Source organism: Castanea sativa, chromosome 1, assembly GCF_040712315.1.
Source record: "Castanea sativa cultivar Marrone di Chiusa Pesio chromosome 1, ASM4071231v1".
NCBI classification, from domain to species: Eukaryota; Viridiplantae; Streptophyta; class Magnoliopsida; order Fagales; family Fagaceae; genus Castanea; species Castanea sativa.
In genome coordinates, this window is record NC_134013.1 from 25790415 (window position 1) to 25810644 (window position 20230).

Below are 20230 nucleotides of genomic sequence, written 5' to 3' on the forward strand. Positions count from 1 at the left end.
CACTGGCTGTCAATCCTAAGCATTTGGTACAAGTGATATAATATATCATGAGCAACAAAGATATACGCAATAATCTAATGGTGAATAAGATAGAAAGCTATTAATAAAAAATAAAAGAAGAAATGGAGGAGAAAGTGAAAAATTAAAAACATAAAGCATACCTCATATTTGTATGAACTTGGTCAATGTACAAAACCATTGAGCAATCCAAGCCTCCCTTCAGATCAGTAAGTTTTCCTCATTCCCTTCGAGAAACCAGCGTCACAAATTAAATCTGATGAAGCAAAAGTTCGTCAGTCGTGATGAGTTCGTCCAGACAGGGCCGGTCACACTCCTGCATCACGACGGAAGCAAGAGCTCGTTCAGTTGGTCACCGGTATGGTGCCTGCCACAACGCCTCCGATGTCAAAGTTAGTACAGAAGAGGGTTTATAACAATAAAAACCAAAAATAGCTCAGTATATCTTGTGATTATGTATGTACTTTGTATTGGCGTTGTGAGAGCTTTATATATCCCTCTGGATTCTAGCCGTTGTGGTGTTAATGTCTTTCTTAATAACGTCTTTAACTGAGCAATGACATTCAATACGTTTCCAACGGCTTGTCCAGCTGGTTTTGTAACAGTCCGGGACATTATTGGCAGCATTGAATGGTCTTAATCATCCTCGTCAGTAATGCGGATAATCGGTCAAGTTCGTCTATGGAGGCGATCTCGTCCGTGTTTTACTTCGTCAGTCCCATCAAAATCTCTTCGTCAGCCTTTGATGTTCAAACGATCTCCATATTCCGTCTCACGTGCTGCCATGCGCCACCTGGAGTTTCTGACTGAGGATCCATGGGCTACACGCACCATCAAAGATTGGCCTGCGCCCATCATTGTTGCCTCAGTAAGGCGTCGTTCGCCAACTGCCTACAACAGTTACTTCTCTCCCATTGTCGACTAGTGGCTCTGAGTCCGTCCTGCTTTCTTGCAACAATTTGGTATGTGTTGAATTCTTCGATTAGGATACAAAAACAAGAGAGTGAGCTTGCTTATTTTCTAACCATTGGCTCACCCCCTTTTTTTTTTCTCACATATCGTACATCTATTTAAAAACGAAAGAAAACAAGAGATTTCTAAACGGGAAATAAGCCTCTTTCCATAAATAGTCCACACAACATTTTTATAACAAAGTCTAAATAACAAAATGTTTCTATTCTTTTCGAGGCCTACCACAAAATTTTGTGGCCTTTGCTTCATTCAAAAATCAAATACTATAATTATTATGATTTTTCAAATGTAAAGATTTAATTACGTATCACTCCAAATGTAATTTTTTTCCTCCCCTTACTTTCCCAAATCAACTTCATCATTTGCCAAAAAATAAGATATAAAATATAAAACTTAACCAAGCAACCTAGAAAAAAAAAATAATCAGCAAAAATCAACCTAACAATCGTCCACCGTAAGCAACCCAGCAAGATTCAACTTAAAAAACAACCCATATCTGTAAAAATTAAGACAAGTTGATCTCCAATCTGCCAGCCGGTGGTGGTAAGAAAGAAAAGCCCAAATCTCCGATTTGCAATCTCCAAGCATGGCCAACGTTGAGAGAGAGTCGTGGCCTTCGCGAGCTCTGCTGATAGTTCCACCGTGAGCAATCAGTTCTCCGATGTAACCATAGTCAATGTCAAAAGAGAGAGAGCCTGATGCAAGGAGCTTGTCATTGGGTTGATGAACATCAACTCTGGAGTTGTGAGAGAGAGAGAGATTAATGTACAAAATGAACAATAACTTGCTAGAGGTTTTTTTTTTTTTGTTGAGAAAAATATACAGAGACTTGATTAATTTAAATCATTTTAGAATAATCTTCCAAATAAGAAGGTAGCTCTTTTACCCAAACCTCTAAACCTGCAGATAAAACCTGCAGATAAAATTGCTCTTCTTGCAAGGGCATGGGCCACACAATTGCCCCCTTTTAACATGCCTAAAATTAAACCATTGTAAAGAACTACCTAGTAGTTTTGTCTCATTTGTTAGTTTTGCGCAACAAAATGTTGATCCTTATGCAAGGATCTTTTCACTATGTTTAACCATATTTTTTACTCTTAAGGTAAAAAATATCATATGTATTAGGCAAGTGTAACCATCCTTTTACATGGATTGCACAAATGAGTAACACAAAAGGATACTTTCTTGTTCTAAAGGTTCAGACACTCACAAGACATAGGTGACACAATTGGAGATCCTCTTAAGGACTTTTCTGGTTTTGCACACAATATGCTCTGGTAGACTTCTGGTACTTCGCTCAAAAGTGCATGTGTAAATTATCTAAATATCTCAAAGTTATCATTAATAACGATGGAACTAACAAATCCTCACCTATCATCCATTCAAATGAAAGTGACAGTCTCTTTAAAGCTTTCACGTCAACACGTATAAAAATTTGTTTATTTTTAGCATAAATATTTATTTTTTCTATTTTACACACATTTTAAAATACTCTACATTAAATTATTTATTTTACATTATATTTCATTAAAATACTATTTCGTTATCAATTTTTTATTATTATCTCAAATGACCTCCCTACCTCATGGAGTGAGTAAAGAATTATTAAAATACACATTTACATAGTTACTGTAACCGTGTACATTTACATAATTATTCAAACACAAATGTATTTTTGCATAATAATAAATAAACTAATGTGAATGTATTTTGAGGTTGATTGAGCAAATTTATAACCTTATGCAAGTTATGCTATTTTGCATCAACCTATGCAGATGCTCTTATAGAAATTAGTTTTGCAACTACTAAATGGTGAGAAGCAAGTTAATATCAACGATATCTATTGTGGGAAAATTTAAACAATAGGCATGTTTAATTATGGAAAAAATTGCATTTTACCACCATAAATTATACACTCAATTACACTTTATACTATAAAATTTTCGAATGCACGTTTTACACCCTAAATTATGATCTTTGTTACACTTTGCACCCCAACATCAAGTTTGCTATTACCTTGGATGGAAAAATATAGCACTATGTAAAAAAACCTAATTGCTCATCTTTTCAATCCCTTAAAAACAAAGAAGAAACTACACTTTATCACCTTAAATACTTTTGATTACACTTTGCACACTAAAATTTGAATTTTTGTCAAAGTTAACAATAAACTTAAAGTTGGGATACAAATTGTGACAAGAGTCATTGTTTAGGATGCAAGACATGCATTCAAAAAATTTAGAGTACAAAGTGTAATATGATATATAGTTTAGGATGGGAAAATTCCCCTTAATTATGCAAATGAAATTTTAAATTAATATATAACATTGATGTTTCAAGTTTTTTTTTTGGTAATAAATGATGCATTTAATTAAAATATTAAATAACCAAAATAGAGTTCTAATAGTAATACAGACCCAAGGAATCATAGAAGAATATTAATAAAGACATCAGTAGGGGCCTATCAAAACACATTCTTGTTGTAGATGTCTATTTTCTTGCAAGAGCATCAGCACTCTATAACTCCCCCCACCTTGATCAAAACTACAACTGTCTCTTTGAAATTCAAAAGCAGAGAGTAGAAGAAACATATTTGCCGATGCTGCATCATCAAAATTCCCACATGAGAAAGAAACCCTTCCAGTACGATAATTGTACCAGCTAATCTGAGTAAATAAACATAACCTTCTATACTATAGCATAACTTTCTACTTTTTTCTAAATATTAGGAAAAACAATAACCAAATAAACTTGAATATAGTCCTAAAAAGCTGTTGGATAGGACAGGAAATGAGAAAGCAAAAAAAAAAAAAAAAAAGTTCCATCATTATACTACTTATCACATACCTTCAAGAATTTAATACTTAATTTTCCATATTAAAGAAGAATGTGAGGCATCAACTGCATACTTTAGTTGAGGTGGCAGTGGCACACTTGTAGGTATTGTATGTTCTAACTTACACCTTAATGAAGATAGCAACTGTTTATGCCGTGATTCTTTTCTCTTCAACACTTGTATATATGCATATAATCCAAGCCATTCAACTTCTTCTTCCTCCAACTGAAGTATTGGCAGGACATCAGAATTACGGAATGCAGAACGCATCCGTTTCTTTATGAGCTTGTACATATACCTAACAAGTCAATCAACAAAGACAAAGAACTGAAAAAATAGTAGAAAATAAGTAACTTTAAATTTGATAATTAAATTTTATAGTTCTTAAAATTTAAAGATTGTGTATACTGCACATAGGGCTTCAACAATGCTAAATATTAACTAAAATCAGCACAGCAAAACTGCTCTCAATAAACCAAGTTTATTAACCACATACACTGTAAGATAAACAAGAATTACATCCATACCTCAGAGATCTTTCAATAATGTATAAATAGAATCCCGCACGAAGTTTGTATATGTATGATAAGTCACAAACATAGCAATGAAACTTCATTGCACATACCAAAAAAGCCTGATATATATTTAATCTGATAACAGCTGCTGAATTGATATTTGAATCAAAGAATATAGGGTGGCATTTAGGTCTCATAAAGCTACACAGCTTTGCCTTCAGATGGCGGCCTGGTTTACCTTGCCAGCTGACAGTAAGAGTCGAACTTAAATGATTATTTAGATACCTGTTTAGCATACGGAACAAGTTAATTGGGGAAGAAATTGAACTTTCACAAATTCTGGCTGGAAAATCAATAAGAATTAGAATTAATAAATAAAAATAAATCAAGCAACAGCCAAAAGGAAACTCTCAAGTATAATTGTTTGGAAGAAGGAAGATATAAAACCAAATAGAATGCTAACATACAATTTTGAAAGTACCAAATGTTAAGGCTTAAGCAGTACTTATACATCAATAATTTTTTGATAATTTGATAGTTGGGGAATGAGGGGATTTGAACCTTGGATGTCTCATGTTGGAAACACCAGGAAATGCCAGTTGAGCACATGGCTCTTGGCAATATACATTAATAATATTGAGACTATAGACTACAGTCTGCGCATTATCATTTTATGTACACTTAACGAGTAGCCTGCCAATGATTTGGAATGATTTCAAAGGTTCAAATGATTGTGTCCCAATCTTAGCATCAAAAGCTAAATCCCACCAATAAAACAAAAATGTTGATTATCCATCAAGACACCACTAGGTAAATTCCAAAACAGAAGATCATAAGATATATCAGGCAAAAAGAATGACAACAAAGTAAGTAAAATGTATATATGAAAATTAACTTTGTGTAGTCTGCCTGAACTTCTAAAGTGCAACAGTTGAGAAGCAATCCACTCCATCGAAGAAATGAAATGCCATCTTCACCCAAATAAGCCCTGCTTGATAGAATCCCTGATAACTGTCCAATATCAAAATTAAGAGAAAATTTGTCATCATTCATGTAGCAGTTGTACTCGCGAAATCCTCTTTGCAGCCTGGAAAAGAAGCTAGCAGCCTGCTTCTTTGAGGTTGAAATGAAAAGGAAGTCATCAATAAACCTAAGAAGTATATATCTATCACCACTACTTTCCTCTGCAGAAGCATCCATAGAAATATGTCTTCTAGATATATCTTTACTAGCACCTTCACTAGTTTTTTCAAGAAATGGAATGATCAAATTCCTTTCCAGATGTCCATAGTATAATGAGCAAAGCAGAGGTGACAAAGCACTTCCTTGAGGTATACCTACACCTTGCATGAAAAACTTTTTATCGAATTGCAGTACATTGTACTTAACATGTTCCTTTAAAATGAAAAATAACTCTTCTTTTTTCACATGCCTGCTCCACTCCTGTAAGAAGAAAAAATATTAAACAAAACTTAGCTTCCTCAAAAGAGATGATTTCTTTATAAGTATAAAAATTCAGAACAGAGGCATTTCATTTTTCCACTTTAGAAGTCTACTATTCCATTTAGTTGACATCTACTTGTGGAGTCCACTAGGATGATCTGACACTTAGGTTGTGTTTGCCATTAGTTTAAAAAACTAGCTTTTTTTACTATTCAACTTATTTTTGCTACTATTCATAGGCCCTATAGCACTTTTTGATACTATTCATGAGCCTCATTGTACTATTTCAACTACCTTTTAGCTTTATCTACAGTACTTTCAGCAAAAAGTTTCCAATTTTAGCTGAATAAGCTGTTCCCAAACGAACTCTTAGTTTATTGAAATTTTGAGCGATGTCTATTGCTTCAAGCTAATAGCAATATCAATTAATAGGGAATGAAGTGGCATTTACATTTTCAACTATAGCAACATTACATCTGCACAAGTGAATGAAAAAGATAAATTCAAATTCAAATTTTTTCTAAAACATAATCTCAGATATCATTGAATTATCCTTCCACCTATACTTCACCAAATGCAGATTGGAGGATGAAGTGCATGCAAGATCCCCAATAGAGTTCCATGTATAAGGGGGTGAAAGAAAAGTGCATTGACATTAAATTTCATTTTATTAGTTTAGGCTCAATCAAATTAATCCCCATGCATAGGGAAGTAAAACGATATATTTTCATTAAATGTAGAAATGACAAAAAAATCCTTAATTGTGTATGTTAGTAACATGTAGTGTGCTTAAGGAAATTCACAGGTCAAGGACCAAATTGAGAGAGGAGTTTGAATCAAAGAGCGGCTATACTACATATTGGGCAGAACTGACCAAACTGGAATAGAGGCATGGTGGCAGCTCTTCAACAAAATAGATCAATTTTCACTGTCAATTTTCTGGAAATGGGTAAATTTGCCACAGGAACTTCTGATTGGCAGCTGCTTTTAGTCTTGGGCTGTTAGTGATGCAAACAGTAAAGTTTTCAAAGTTTTCATGATTTGTGGTCGAGTTTTGATGTGGGGCTACCTTGGCATCTTTCATCATAGGTTACTTTAATTATCATGGACTCTTAATATTAAGTATTTTTAGTATAGAAAGTTGTTAGTTTAGTTTTAATAGTTTTACTAGAATAAGGGCAATTTGGTAATTTCCAGATTTTTGGAATGGACTGTCCTTGGTTGTACTGAAGGCCCATGAGTCTTTTTTTTATGTTTTCAATCCTTTTCCTATTTGGTTTAAACATTCTTATTTCTTTTTTGTTTGTTATTAGATTTAGTCTTAAAAAAATGTTTTCAATCCCTTTCTAGGAAAGGATTTAACACTCGCCAACATAAGGCTTTATTGTAGTAAATAATATTTATAGAGTTTGATTATAATAAAATTTCAGCATCTTATTTGAAGCTTTGAGGGTGTGGTTACCTTCTCGTACCTAAGTGTGAGTGCTAAGGAAAACCTAAGAGTGATTGTCCTAGTGTTTTTTCTTTCTTTATTTCATGTTATTTTCATCGTTTTTTTAACAGCCAACAGCCATCAACCATTCAAGATCTCATCAAGAATCTAATTTAATGCTGAATTTCTAAAGACCCTACATCAGTTAGGATAAAGCTTAATGACAGTAGTAATATGGAAGAGAAAGAATACTACCTAGTCATCATAACATTGATGCATTGCTCATCCAAATATCTTATTACACCACATAGATATGGACTAATCAAAAAAACATGGGTACACCACATGGGCTACAGATGCTTTATTCTTTATCCCCTTTAATGTACATCAATGCATAGCTGACATAGGCTGCATATGCTTGGTGAATGAGCACATTAGGGGGACTGAGGAAAGTTGGTTCACTAGTCAAAGCATAACTGACCTAAGACTAAATCTAAATGACCCAAATACATTTTTTAAGACTAAAGTATCCTTTTGGCCCTTGAAGTTTTGGTTTGGTTTCATTTCAGCTATTTACATTTCAAAATTTTCATTTTGACCCTTCATGTTTTATTTCATTTTCATATTGGCCATACCATCCACTTCAATTAGTAATCTTTTTTTTTTTTGATAAGTATTAGTAATCTAACCATCCATAATATGGTATTTTGCCCGCAATAACGAAATTACTACATTCCACAACATTATTGAGTTAGTATTTCATGAATAGTTAAATACAAAGGACACTTAATGATTAGATTACTAAAGGAAACAGATGGCAGGGCCAATATGAAAATGGAATCCAACATTAAATAGTAAAATAAAAATTTTGAAACTTAAAAGGTTAAAATGAAAACAACCCCAAACTTTAAAGACCAAAAGTTATCAGTTAGTAACACATGTACCCTACCCAACGGATCTTGTACCCACAACCTCACCCTGCACACTTTACAGTTACAAGGGAAGATGTGTCATTTGAGCTAGAGCTCATCAGCAACCCAAATACACTTTCGTCGGCAACTAAATAAGAGTTGCAACCAACTAACCAGTTCCCGGGCCATAACAATATAGACAAGAATACCCTTGTCATTCAGTACAAAAACCAAATGAGTGCCCGTCAATCTCTGCACGTACCAAAATTACCCAAAGGGTAGCACAATCAGCTGGGCCTAGGAACCACTCAAAAATCTCTGCAAGTACCAAAACTATTTTCATTTGGTAGAGCTTCATTTGAACATCAAAACTTCTAGTACTAAAAGCCATGATTTGATCTATAAGAAAAGGTAGTCCCCACTATTTTGCAAAATCAGCGACAATAATATAAAGAATAAAAGTCCAACTCAATAAATTGCTTAAGGTGCTTACAGGATTCTAAGGACTATTTGTATATTGCAGGCATTATGCGTGAACATGAAGGTAGTAGTTAAAAAGGTAGTAAAAGCTGATACTATGTGACCTAGCTGATAAAAAGCAAAAGCAGTAATCCTTAAAATATTCAATCGAAATAGAAAAGATCTATAAGAAAACACATCACCGACTTTCCTTGAAGATTGACTTGAAATAGCTACCTGGTTAACAAAGACAGTATGCAGTAAACGGAAAGGAACAGAGGATGTGACTTCTGGAGTGCTCATATTTTGATCCATCAGGACAATGTTCTTATGAACCCACAAAGATTTCTGTGTGCAGACTACTTGATGGGACTGTTTAAGAATATATTCATCTTTCTGTATGATATCTTTCATTACAGTAAGCAGCTTATCCTGATCAATAGAATCAAATGCTTTTCGTACATCAGAAACGACAACAAATGCACCAGGCATGGTTGCCAACCTATTTTTCAGACCAATTAGAAATGGACATAACTTTCTGTAGACATCATTGTAATCAAAAACTGATGATCCCAGCTTCTTGGGCTCTTCCAACTGTATTCCTTTTAAGACAGCGTGTGTATCACGAAGAACAATATTTACAGACTTGAATTGATTATATATAACTTTCTTTCGACTAGATTTTCCTTTTCCACGCATTCCACATGATTGATTTTCCAAAGAGGATTTTAGTGTTGGCCTTCTTGATGATGCTTGTAGATTTGCCAGCATCCTCATTCCATTTCCTTTGGGACGAAGTCTTAGCTTCGAGAAACCAAATTTTCTGTTTTTCATAATATTTCGAACAGTCACATCATCCAAGTCACGATAGCCCTGATCTTTCATGCAAGTGACAGCGCTATTTATCAGCTTCTCCCAAACTGATTTCCTATAATAATATAGATCTTGATTCCCACGCTCAGTTTCAGTGACATAGAAGTTTGCTTGCACCAGTGGTACTACTAGACTTGAAAAGAGCCAAAAGATCCAGCTTTCCAGAAGTTTATGTCTCAAAACATATGCGGCATCATCCAATCTTCTGGATCCCTTATGCATGTCAACACTCTCACCCATTGCATATTTTTGCGCTTGATTACTAAAGCAACATGAAAAATTTTGAGTTGATAGAAATGGGAACTCTGATACTTTTAACTTATGCATGCATTTCTTTAATGAGAACTTCTCAAATCTTCGTAGTTGAATAAACCGGGCAATATTTCTCCTTAACATTCTCCAGTTAGAGGGAGTTCCTAGAAATTCTGTAGGAACTATACTCCTAATCACTGCCCATATAAATGACACTACCTGACTTCTCAAGCAATAGCAAGTATTTGCTTCAAACAGAGGTTCAGTCTCCTCGCAATATGCAGTATTAAAACCATGAGATTTCTCAGGAACATTTTTCTTTGATTCATTCCCCTGAAATGAAAATTTCAGAAGTATTGTATTTTTCTTAGAGGAAGCAAGAAGTGATTAAATTAGAGAGATAGCTTAAAGGATGTGCAATACACAGTGCGCAATTCTATAATGAGCTCCCCTTTAATAAAGAACCGTCCACCACCCCGCCTAAAAAGAAGAAAGAGAAAAGAAAATTGCATACTCAATTTCAGTTTCCACAATTATCCAGGCATGGATATTATGCACTAAGGCATTCAAAATGTATAGGAAACTGAGCAAGGTGTAACCTCATAATGTCAAATTCTGAATGCTAATTATGCCTTCACACAAATTATACACAACAAAATAGTCCCAATACTTACCTTAAAGCTGGTGCTAGATTTTCCAGTATCATTTAATTCTGGAACAGCACAATGCTTATCCAATAATCTCAGATGTTGGCAACACTGTGTCCTGCGTACGACCCTCTTAAACAACTTAACAAGTGAGTGGTACCTTCAGAACCAAAAACAAGCAGTTAAAGCAGAACCACCCACCAAAAATAAAAACTGATCTATTGGCATCAAGTGCAATTATTTATTGCCCTAATATGATCATAAACATGTCCATATTTTATATGTCAGTAAAATTTTTCATGTATTTGTGCTCTAAGACACAGTACGGCTTCCATCTGAAGAAGCTCATTTTAATGGTGACCATCATTTTATTCCATACTTTAGTCTAAAGTACGAACATTGGCTATAAGATTCAAGCACAAAGATACTTCACTGTGCCATTGTTGTCCCTTTTGACCTTAATCCCTTTCAGAGCCTTTAAACTGCAGTCCTGGTACTTGTTGAGCAAACATTGTCATTACTCATAATTGGAAGTTTGGAACTGTCTCATGCAAAAATCTCCTATTCTATCCAGCAAAGGAGCTATTTAACGGTTCCATATCTAAGAGCTTATAAGAACTATGTAATCAATATTATACGGTAAGAAGAAAATTGGATTGTAGAGATCAAATCATTAAACTGAAATTAACATGCATGCCACTTCAAAAAACAATAATTGTGACCTGACAAATCAATAAAACCCTATCAGGTATCATCATACAATTAAAAAAATGTTCCACAACCAAAATATAAGAATATGCCACTTACATGCATGCTGATTTATTGACACAGAAGCTGCTACTCTGGCAGCTTGGCATTTCCTGAGTTGCATTTATTTCAGATAAGCCAAAGATATTGCCAATAAGAAACTTTGCACCAGCAATGTTGGGCTTTAGAGAATTTAGTATATCTGAAGATTATTAAGGTACTGTGTTCTTTTGCACCATAGAAAAAGCATGGCAGAAGCTCATAGCATCGCAAACTTTCAGGTCAAACTGTGTTTCTTTGGCAAATAAAATGCATAATTGCACAACAAAAGAAGAAGTAAAAAAAAAACAAGGGGTATTGACAACCAAAGGACCATTAGTTGCTGATCATTCAGTCTATCAAGTCAGGTGAAAAAAATGGAAATGAAAGGCAATTTTATAATGGAGAGAGCACAAATTAGCTACATGTACATTAAAAATTGGACTAGAGGATACATTTTCCTGGAAACATTGATGAAGAACGTTCCATGTCATAAAACATTGATTTCCGGTTAACATAAGCCCCTTTGGCGACTACCAGGGGCTTAGGAGCTTGTGATACTGAAAAACAAGGCATCTGCAGAATAGATCATATCCAAAAGGAAAATTTTTAAAGTTAAAAAATAAATAAAAAAACAGTAAATATCAGGGAGAAATGTCTATCATTGCATTGAAAGAATCCAAATGTTCACTAGGAGGCATAAAGTGATTCGTTCTTCTTATGTGTATAGATCAACCAAAACTTAGTCTCACTGACAATCACATTTATCTCAGAATCTCCATGCCAATAAACACCATTCTAGCCATGTATGTGTTAATATTGATTATGGTACTGATATCTCCTAATTGATGTTCTACTTCCAGCTTCTGTTACTTTCTTGGAGATGCTCATTAACCAGAAGAGTAAGCTGTGACATACTGCATCTTGTTCTCATGCTCAAGCAGGCACCATGAGTAAATAGCCACAACTACCTGCTGAGATCGTTTGGCTGTATGTCTTATGTTCTCAGGGAGATTACTATTTCTGCACCTTAACCCTTTATTCTGATAATAGAAGGGCAATCACTATTAATCCAGACTTTCATAATGATAACACACTTTCATAACACAAAAGTGACACTGAGTTTGTCATATACAAAAGAAAGCAAAAAAGGAAATCAATGTAGCTGTGAATGATTGAAATGTTTATATAAAACGTAATATACAAACTCCATTACCAAAATTCAATGGGATGATATCATGTCATGCTCCAAAAATCTTCGATTACAATTTACAAAACTAACAGAGTTTGATGTTTAAAGTATTCCATAATGTGTTGAAGTACAGGTACAAAACAATTATCAATTCATGTGGGATCATTAATAAAAGTGTATCCATGCTAGGCACACAGAGCATATATCTAAAAAAATTCTAGATCAAGCCACAATATTAGGTTTCATGTACCAAAAGAACCTTTCTCTTTCTATTAGTAAGTTACATGGGCATTTAGTGAGCCTTGAACCCTCAAACTCACCCTCCAACCATTATTGTGGGAAAAGGTAGTGCCATTGAGCTAGAGCTAATTGGTAGAATGGAACCCCTCCAACATATCAAACCAAAGTTGAACTTGACTGAAAGATCCTTCATAGGGAATCACCTTTTCACAACTATTTAAGCAAGAATTCACATCATCCTGGTGCCTCCCAGATACGCTATCTTTATCTGTAAGAATTGTTGCAGAAGAGGTCTTAATACTGGTTTCTTCAAAATTTAAATGCCTTTGCTTTCTGTGACGCAGCCAACTAAATGGCCGTGAACGCTTTCTAGACTTTGCTGCTATCTGATTTGAGCTTTCTTGAAGTTCCTCATTTGAATCCCCTTCAGTATTATTGGTACCAGTTCCAATAATTGGTGTTGCTTCTTCCAATAAAATCGTTTGAGAACACTTGTTTCCAGGAAGCCGACTAAATGATCCTGAACAATGCCTAACATTGGAGCCAACACAGTCTAATGAAGTTGATGGATCAACACCAGAAAAACTACTGAATTTCTGTATTTCTAACATTGAGTTAGCATTGTCAACTAAAGCCCTTTTCTTGTTGGATCCTGAGAAAAGTTGGGACAAAATCACCATTTGGACTCCTATCAATCTTTAAGAAATGACATGTTATATATGACTGAACTATCTAATGCAAATACAATAACCACAAAAGAACAAGAAAAGGGAAAGATCTATTAGAAATGAACGTCCACAAAATGATGGGACAGGTCAGGTAAGAAAAGACCAAGAAAGAAGCAGGCCTAAAGTCAGAAAGAGGCTACCAAGCAGAGGATTAAAGTATCAAAGACTATGACGGGTACATTTTATCCCGTACAACAGAAATGCTTAAACTTTAAAAAAGAAAGGCAATATGTAACTTCAGATTCTATTTATTATTTATTTAAATTGTAAAATTGATGTGGCTGTGTATAATTATCCGATTGTATTAGAGTGTTCTAATGTGAACATGGTCGCATTAACTATTTTATTTAAATTTAAAATCATTTGCATTCACCAACCATTAGTTCTGCATTGGATATTTCAATAAATTTCATTTTAAAATCATTGTGTGTGTAGTAACATTACCAAAACATGTTTACAGAACTTGTAGAAGTAGTGAAATTTAGAAAGTCTTCATTAGTCATTACCACATTTATCAAGTGAAGTAGGTTGATCCTGAGACTCCAATGTTTGGTTGGAAAAATCGAGGCATAAATCACTTATGGGAGGACCTGATACTTGATAATGCTTCTTACAAGGAACTGGCAAAAATATTGATGTGTACTTTAAAAGATAAAGCATGACATCATCCCCAACCTGCATAAATGCAAGTTTCACCTTATTTCAGTAATTAGTACAAAAACCATAGTAAACATGAGTAGTCATTGATTAGATGTTAGTTAAAGAAGAAGAAGGGAAAAAAAAAAAGTACCCTTTGTAAGAGAAGACACCAAGCTGGAGAGCATAGAAGTTCCATAATTGGGGTTGAATGATTACTCTGTAAATAAAAAAATGAGGAAACCTACTGTAAAAATAATAAAAAACCGCCAACCCCATTTGCCAAAAAAGGTAGATAGCAACATAGTAAGCACAATACTAAGTAAAGAAAGCCTGCCTTATCATAACCATTGCAAATAACATTAGAGGACATGGGTTGCTCAGAAATCAGCATTTCAATGGTCCTTTGCACAATCTGAAAGCATAATGAGTAAACTATTATTCTAAAGAGTGAGTGAGTTTGTGTAGTGTATATAATGTAGGTAGATAAGAGAGAGAGAGAGACCTGAGATTGGGACCAGCGAGAGTGAGGGTTGAAATGCGAGAGAGGAGGCGCATTTTCAGAGAGCACAAGGAAGCATTGATTCAAGAGCTTCCGGTACTGTAGGGGGTCCTTGTCTCTCACCAATAACGACATCGCTTTTTCGGAAGAAGGCAGCAGCAGCGATTCGATTGTGCACTCCAGACTCTGCGCGCGCTTGCGGAATAGCCGCCATAGCACCTCCGGAACCCTCTTCCGTTTCTTATTACCCATTTTTTTACCAACACCAAAATCAAAAGAGAAGGAAATATTTTTTATGCTTGCCGCTTCACTGCCTCAAATTCAAATCAAATGTAATGGGTAAAGTATTTCAATCTTAAATACATTAGTAAAATACGGTAGCGTTTGATACTGTAAATATACGGAAGGGTTTAATTCGGCATCTTTTTAAAAAGTACATTTCAAAAAATCGGCATTAAAATATGGAGACTGAGAAAGAATGCTATGAGTATAATACGAGTATATTACATTTATTTATTTTTTTAAAATCGTAACAAAAATACAGAAACATATATCTATACTTCTTAAAGATAAAAGCAATAGTTTTTATATCGTGACCTTTATCTCTTGCCAAGTGTGATTTAATCCTTAGAACATCCCAACTAAATTAATTTTTTTTAGAATGATGCTAAGATTATTACAAATTTTACTATATGGATCTAACAAATTGATGTATCAACTATTATAAATTTATAAACACTCATATCTTTGTTTATATATATATATATAAAGCACCGCTTTTTTAAAAAATAAAAAAAAAACACCCATAACTTTTTTAAAAAAAATTTCTTAAAAGCAAAAACTCATTTCTATTATTTTATTGTAAAATGACATTAATCACATTCAATGTCACATTAACTTGTACACTTTTTATACTAAAACTTGTAATAATTTTAACATTTTTTAAGAACTAACAATGGTTATTTTGTAAGCTTCTATTTTTATTTTTCGGTTTACAACTTTAATAAAATAGATATATTAAACATTTTTTTTAAAATCAAATAAGAAATATATTAAAAGTTTGATTGGAATGCATTTCTAAAAGTGTTTTTTTTTTAACACAACAGAACTTTCAAGCAAAACCATTATATATCGTGTTTTACTTTTGATGCCTAAAGCCAACCGTTTTCATTAGGAAAGTTACTTTTTAACAAGCTGTATCTTCTATCAAGCCGTACTAAACAAGCTGATATATACCTGTTCCGTTACAAACATTTATTATACTTTCAGCCTCAAATTAACGCGTATAGTTCCATATCATTACCAATATTAGGGGTGTCCACGGGTCGGTCTGGGTCGGGTTTGTGCCCAACCCGCGACCAACCCGACCAAGTCGAGTTCCAGAGTTTCAGACCCGCCGCCAACCAGTCAGAAAATCGGATCGGATCGGACGATTCTTGCCGAAAAGTGGTCGGGTCTCGGTCGGGGTTGATTATTTGCAAACAGCGAGAATCCAGCTAAGAAAATATGAAAAACGCAGAATCCGGCGAAATTTTTTTTGAAAAACATTAGAAATGTGGCCAGATCTCGCTAGATCCAGCAAGATCTTGGCTAGATCTAGCGAAATCTTGCCGGATCTAGCTTAAATCTTCCCAAAAAATCTCAAAACTCGCCGGATCTACCCAAAAAAATCTCAAAACTCGCTAGGAAAATGATGGGTCGGTCGGATCGGGTTGAACGGATTTGAGAGAAGGAGATCCGATCTCCGACCCGTTGATCTCGGATTTTGGAGAATCAAAACCATCGCCGACCGCCGGAGCAGTCAATTCAGTCGGCAGCGGGTCGGGTTTGGTCGGCGGCATTGGGTGGGTCGGTTCCTGCTGGTCTTTGGACAGCCCTAACCAATATGACTGGAGACGTGAGTCTTTTTATAGATTACGAACGTACGCGATCAATACGTGTATCTTACGCATAAAAACTAACTAGACTTTGGTCTATAAGAGAATGTACAAACATGGTTTGAATACTCTTTATTATTATGTCATCTAATAAAGACACCAATTAATACTAATCTTATCGCACTTGCTCCGCATGTGCAACAAAATATTTTTATTTATTTATTTTGAGTTTAATATAATTTTTTCAATTTGAATTTATCTATTATTAGTGAGGTTACACAAGAATGAATGTTTAAAAAACTAAAATTTAAAATTAAGTAACTATTGGGTTTAGTGTGCGCTATTTTTAGGAAAAAAATGTATGTAAGATATATTTAAGAGAAATACTATGTCCACAATAATTTTACAACATTTTCACAACAAATCTTATGTGGCAGGTTATTATTTGCTATTGCTAGTGGATAAGAAAGTAATTTCAGTATTTGATTTAAATTTAAAACCTGTAATAACCTGCTAATTAGGATTTGTTGTGAAAATATTGTGGACGTAATAGTTTTTTTTTTGGAAACATTATGGACGTAATAGTTATTTTAATAGAGAATGTGCTAATTTTAAGAAAAAAAAGTTTCTCTAATAGTTTTTTTTTTTATAATTTTGTTGAATTACAATTTTAACCCAATTTTTTATTTTTTTATGAATAAGGATTATCTAATTAGATTAGAGGTATTTTTAACATTTTTTAAAGTCATAACTAACTTTCTGAATCTTTTTAATATATAAAGATTTTTTACAGCTTTTTATATTTCCTATAAAAGTAATGTCAATACTATCCTATTATGATTTATTAACGATTGCCCTAAGATGTTTCTCAGGGAAAAAAAATTTGCCCTAAAGACATTCGTTAACATGAACCATATTATTTTGATATATAATCAAATAATTTTTAATTTTTAATTTCAAAAGGAAAATTCTTAAATATTTTCGGAATTTAGTGAAATGGTGCTCCCTCTTCTTACATTCACGGTGGACCCGCCATGAATATGAGAGGAGGGGGCACCATATTTGATACTCTAAGAGCATCTAAGAATTACTCATTTCAAAACTTTACATTAATTATAATGATTACCAATAATTTATTTACAAGAAATTACCAATATGTTTAACAAATTATTAACATAACAATATTTGAAAAATTGCCCCAAGAACAGTTAAACATTTCAAACAAAAATAAAAGGTTTCAAACTTTCAATAAAAAAAAATCTTAATTTCATGAGTCATGAGAGCTATTATTAATGTTTTTTAAAGAAAAAAAGAGAAAAAGTTAACGAATGTCTTAAGGCATTGGTTTAGAGAATATTTTTAAAAGATTTTTATGAGAAAATAAAAAAGTAATTGATTTTTTTTTTCAGTTTTTTATATTTCCTGTCAAAGTGGTATAAATTTTTTTCTAAAATTGTTTATTAACAAATACCCTAAAAGTAACCATTAACCAAACACTAAGAAAAAAAAAAAAACTCATTTCCAAAAAATCAAATCCTCAACCCAAAGTGTCAGATTCTTTTCCCCCATCAAATAGAGAAATGCTAGGGACACTTATTCTCATAATCGGGGATCGATATGGCAGTAGCCAACGATGGTGGTTGGCCATTGGAAATCGGAACGTTAGTGGGGGGTGTGGTGGTGGTTGGATACTTGGGTGGCGGATAGTAGGGGTAGGGAATGGAAGGTAGGTTGATAAGTTTTAGCGATGAAGCTAAAAATAGTTTATAAAAAATGAAAGCATAAACTAATTTTTGCCATAAGTGCCTTCATTTTACGATCAATAGAAGAAAAAAAAAATTTAAGTTGACCACCATTTTTAGTCTTACCAAATACTTGTAAATGTGGAAAATATTTTTCATAATTCAATTTTTGTTGAATCAAACACACCTTTAATCTAAAATGATACCACATCATCAGCTTTATCAAAATCTAATAATTGATAAACATGTGTGCAAAATAATCATATAAGGCATTTAACCACTATTATTAGGGGTGATTATTTTTGTGCACATGTTTATCATTTATTAGATTTTAATACAGATGAAGTGGTATTATTTTATATCAAATATATACCTTCTCAATGTTTATACTTTAGAGACGTAAAAAATTTGATACATACTAATGTGACAGATTGTTAGTAATCAATAAAAAAAAAATCATGTTAGTGGTAAACTCAAATGAGAACAAGTGAAAGATTATTAAATCAAAAAGTACAAAAAAATAAAATAAAAAATCAAATTTTGTGTGCATGTAACATTATTCTAAGGGGATGTTTGGTTCGTTGTGATATTACATTACGCTATAATATTAAGTTATTGTAATCTTATATTAATGTAATCTCAATACAAGAATACAATATTTTTTTTTTTAGGAAGGTGATGAAATTAAGATGATATGATATATTTTGTAATTTTAAATTATGGTAATGTTAGAAAAAATAAAATAAACTAAAAACATTAATATCACATCATCGTAATGTGCATCATATCAAAAACACATCACAACAAACCAAACGTCTCCTAAGGGTATGAACATTTGGTTTATCTCGCCCTGATTGCACTAGTCTACTTCAATAGCACTGAAATATATGGCTAACCTAACATGGTCTTTGACTTTTGTTGCAATCTGTGCAACAAAAGTCAAAGACCGTGTTAGGTTAGCCACATGTTTCAATGGTATTAAAGTAGACTAGTGTAACGTTGCAATCAAGGTGAGCTAAATGGAATGGTTAGAGTAATGTTATATACATACAAAATTTGATTATTTACCTGTTTATTTATACTTTTTGAAATTGACAAACTTTTACTAGTTTTCATTTGAGTCTACTAATAACATTATATCTTTACCGATCTCTAACAACCGTCACATTAGTAGGTGTCAAATTTTGTCTCTAAAGTCTAAACTTTTAGAAAGTATTAGGTATCAAATAATACCATTTAAACCATATTAAAATCAATAAATGAGAAATATATGTACACAAATAGTTACCCAATGACACCCCACGAGTAGTGGTAAAATGCTAATATAATCATTTAATCAACCCCCAAAATGTTTATAGAATAATATTTTCATATTTTTAAAGATAATTTTTAGAAAATATCAATTTGAATTTTATAAATAAATTTTTTATTTAAAACTTACATTCATTGAACAAAAGTTTAGCTCAGTAAATACCTCAAAATTTATACAGAATAGAACAATATATTCATAATTTAAAGCATGAACTAAATGAATATTATACAAACTAATAAGGAGTTTAATTTAAGCTATCAATATCCTCTAAAATAATAAAAGATTTAAGATAATTAACTTCACTCTTCTTTACAATTATATTACAAACAAAATTTGAATACAATAAATATTTTATATTTTATTTGAAGTAAAATTTTACCAGGTGTATGTTGCACTTATATACATAGCAAAAAAAATCATCTCATAGTTGTTGTTGTTTTTGTTTTTTGTTTTTTGTTTTTTTTTTTGCGTGGATAAAAAGGGTAGGAGAAGGGGACTAGACTGGCTTCCTTATCTGGGCATTATCATAGTAGCATCCTACCTACTACATCCCTGCTAGCAGAGATGGAGTTAGGACTTGTATTTGAGGGGAGGGGGGCAAAACATAAACAAATATTTTTTCATGAAAAATCCAAGGTAACATACAATATTAAAAAAATATCAATAAAAGGTAAAATACAAAATAACCATTTTTAATATAAATACATTAGAATTTCAACTTTTGATGTCCGTTTCATAATAGAAATCGATATTTTTTTTATTAAATCCCGAAAATCACATATGATTTATTTTGTAATAAAATTTGCATATTTCTTTCCCTTTCAATATCAAGGAGTCCATCAGAAAATTGCATTTTA

The 20230-nt window shown here is 33.0% G+C and overlaps 1 protein-coding gene across 2 annotated transcripts; it reads right to left on the reverse strand.

Annotated features, from left to right (window-relative positions):
- Positions 1-3349: 3349 nt before the first annotated feature.
- Positions 3350-14711, reverse strand: LOC142605367 (telomerase reverse transcriptase-like). Of its 2 annotated transcripts, none has more exons than XR_012839025.1 (13): positions 14446-14711; positions 14278-14355; positions 14095-14160; positions 13811-13979; positions 12780-13228; positions 11600-11720; positions 11166-11307; positions 10386-10518; positions 8824-10044; positions 5237-5784; positions 4452-4626; positions 3838-4124; positions 3350-3592 (listed from the first exon to the last, which is right to left on the reverse strand). XR_012839025.1 is itself a non-coding variant. In XM_075776837.1 (13 exons), exons 1-12 carry the CDS (start codon positions 14692-14694, stop codon positions 3848-3850), a joined length of 3726 nt encoding a protein of 1241 aa, XP_075632952.1. In that variant the 5' UTR covers positions 14695-14711; the 3' UTR covers positions 3350-3592; positions 3838-3847. The 2 variants fall into 2 exon arrangements, 1 of the variants encoding a protein (XP_075632952.1); XM_075776837.1 differs by having other exon boundaries at positions 4354-4626.
- Positions 14712-20230: the final 5519 nt, after the last annotated feature.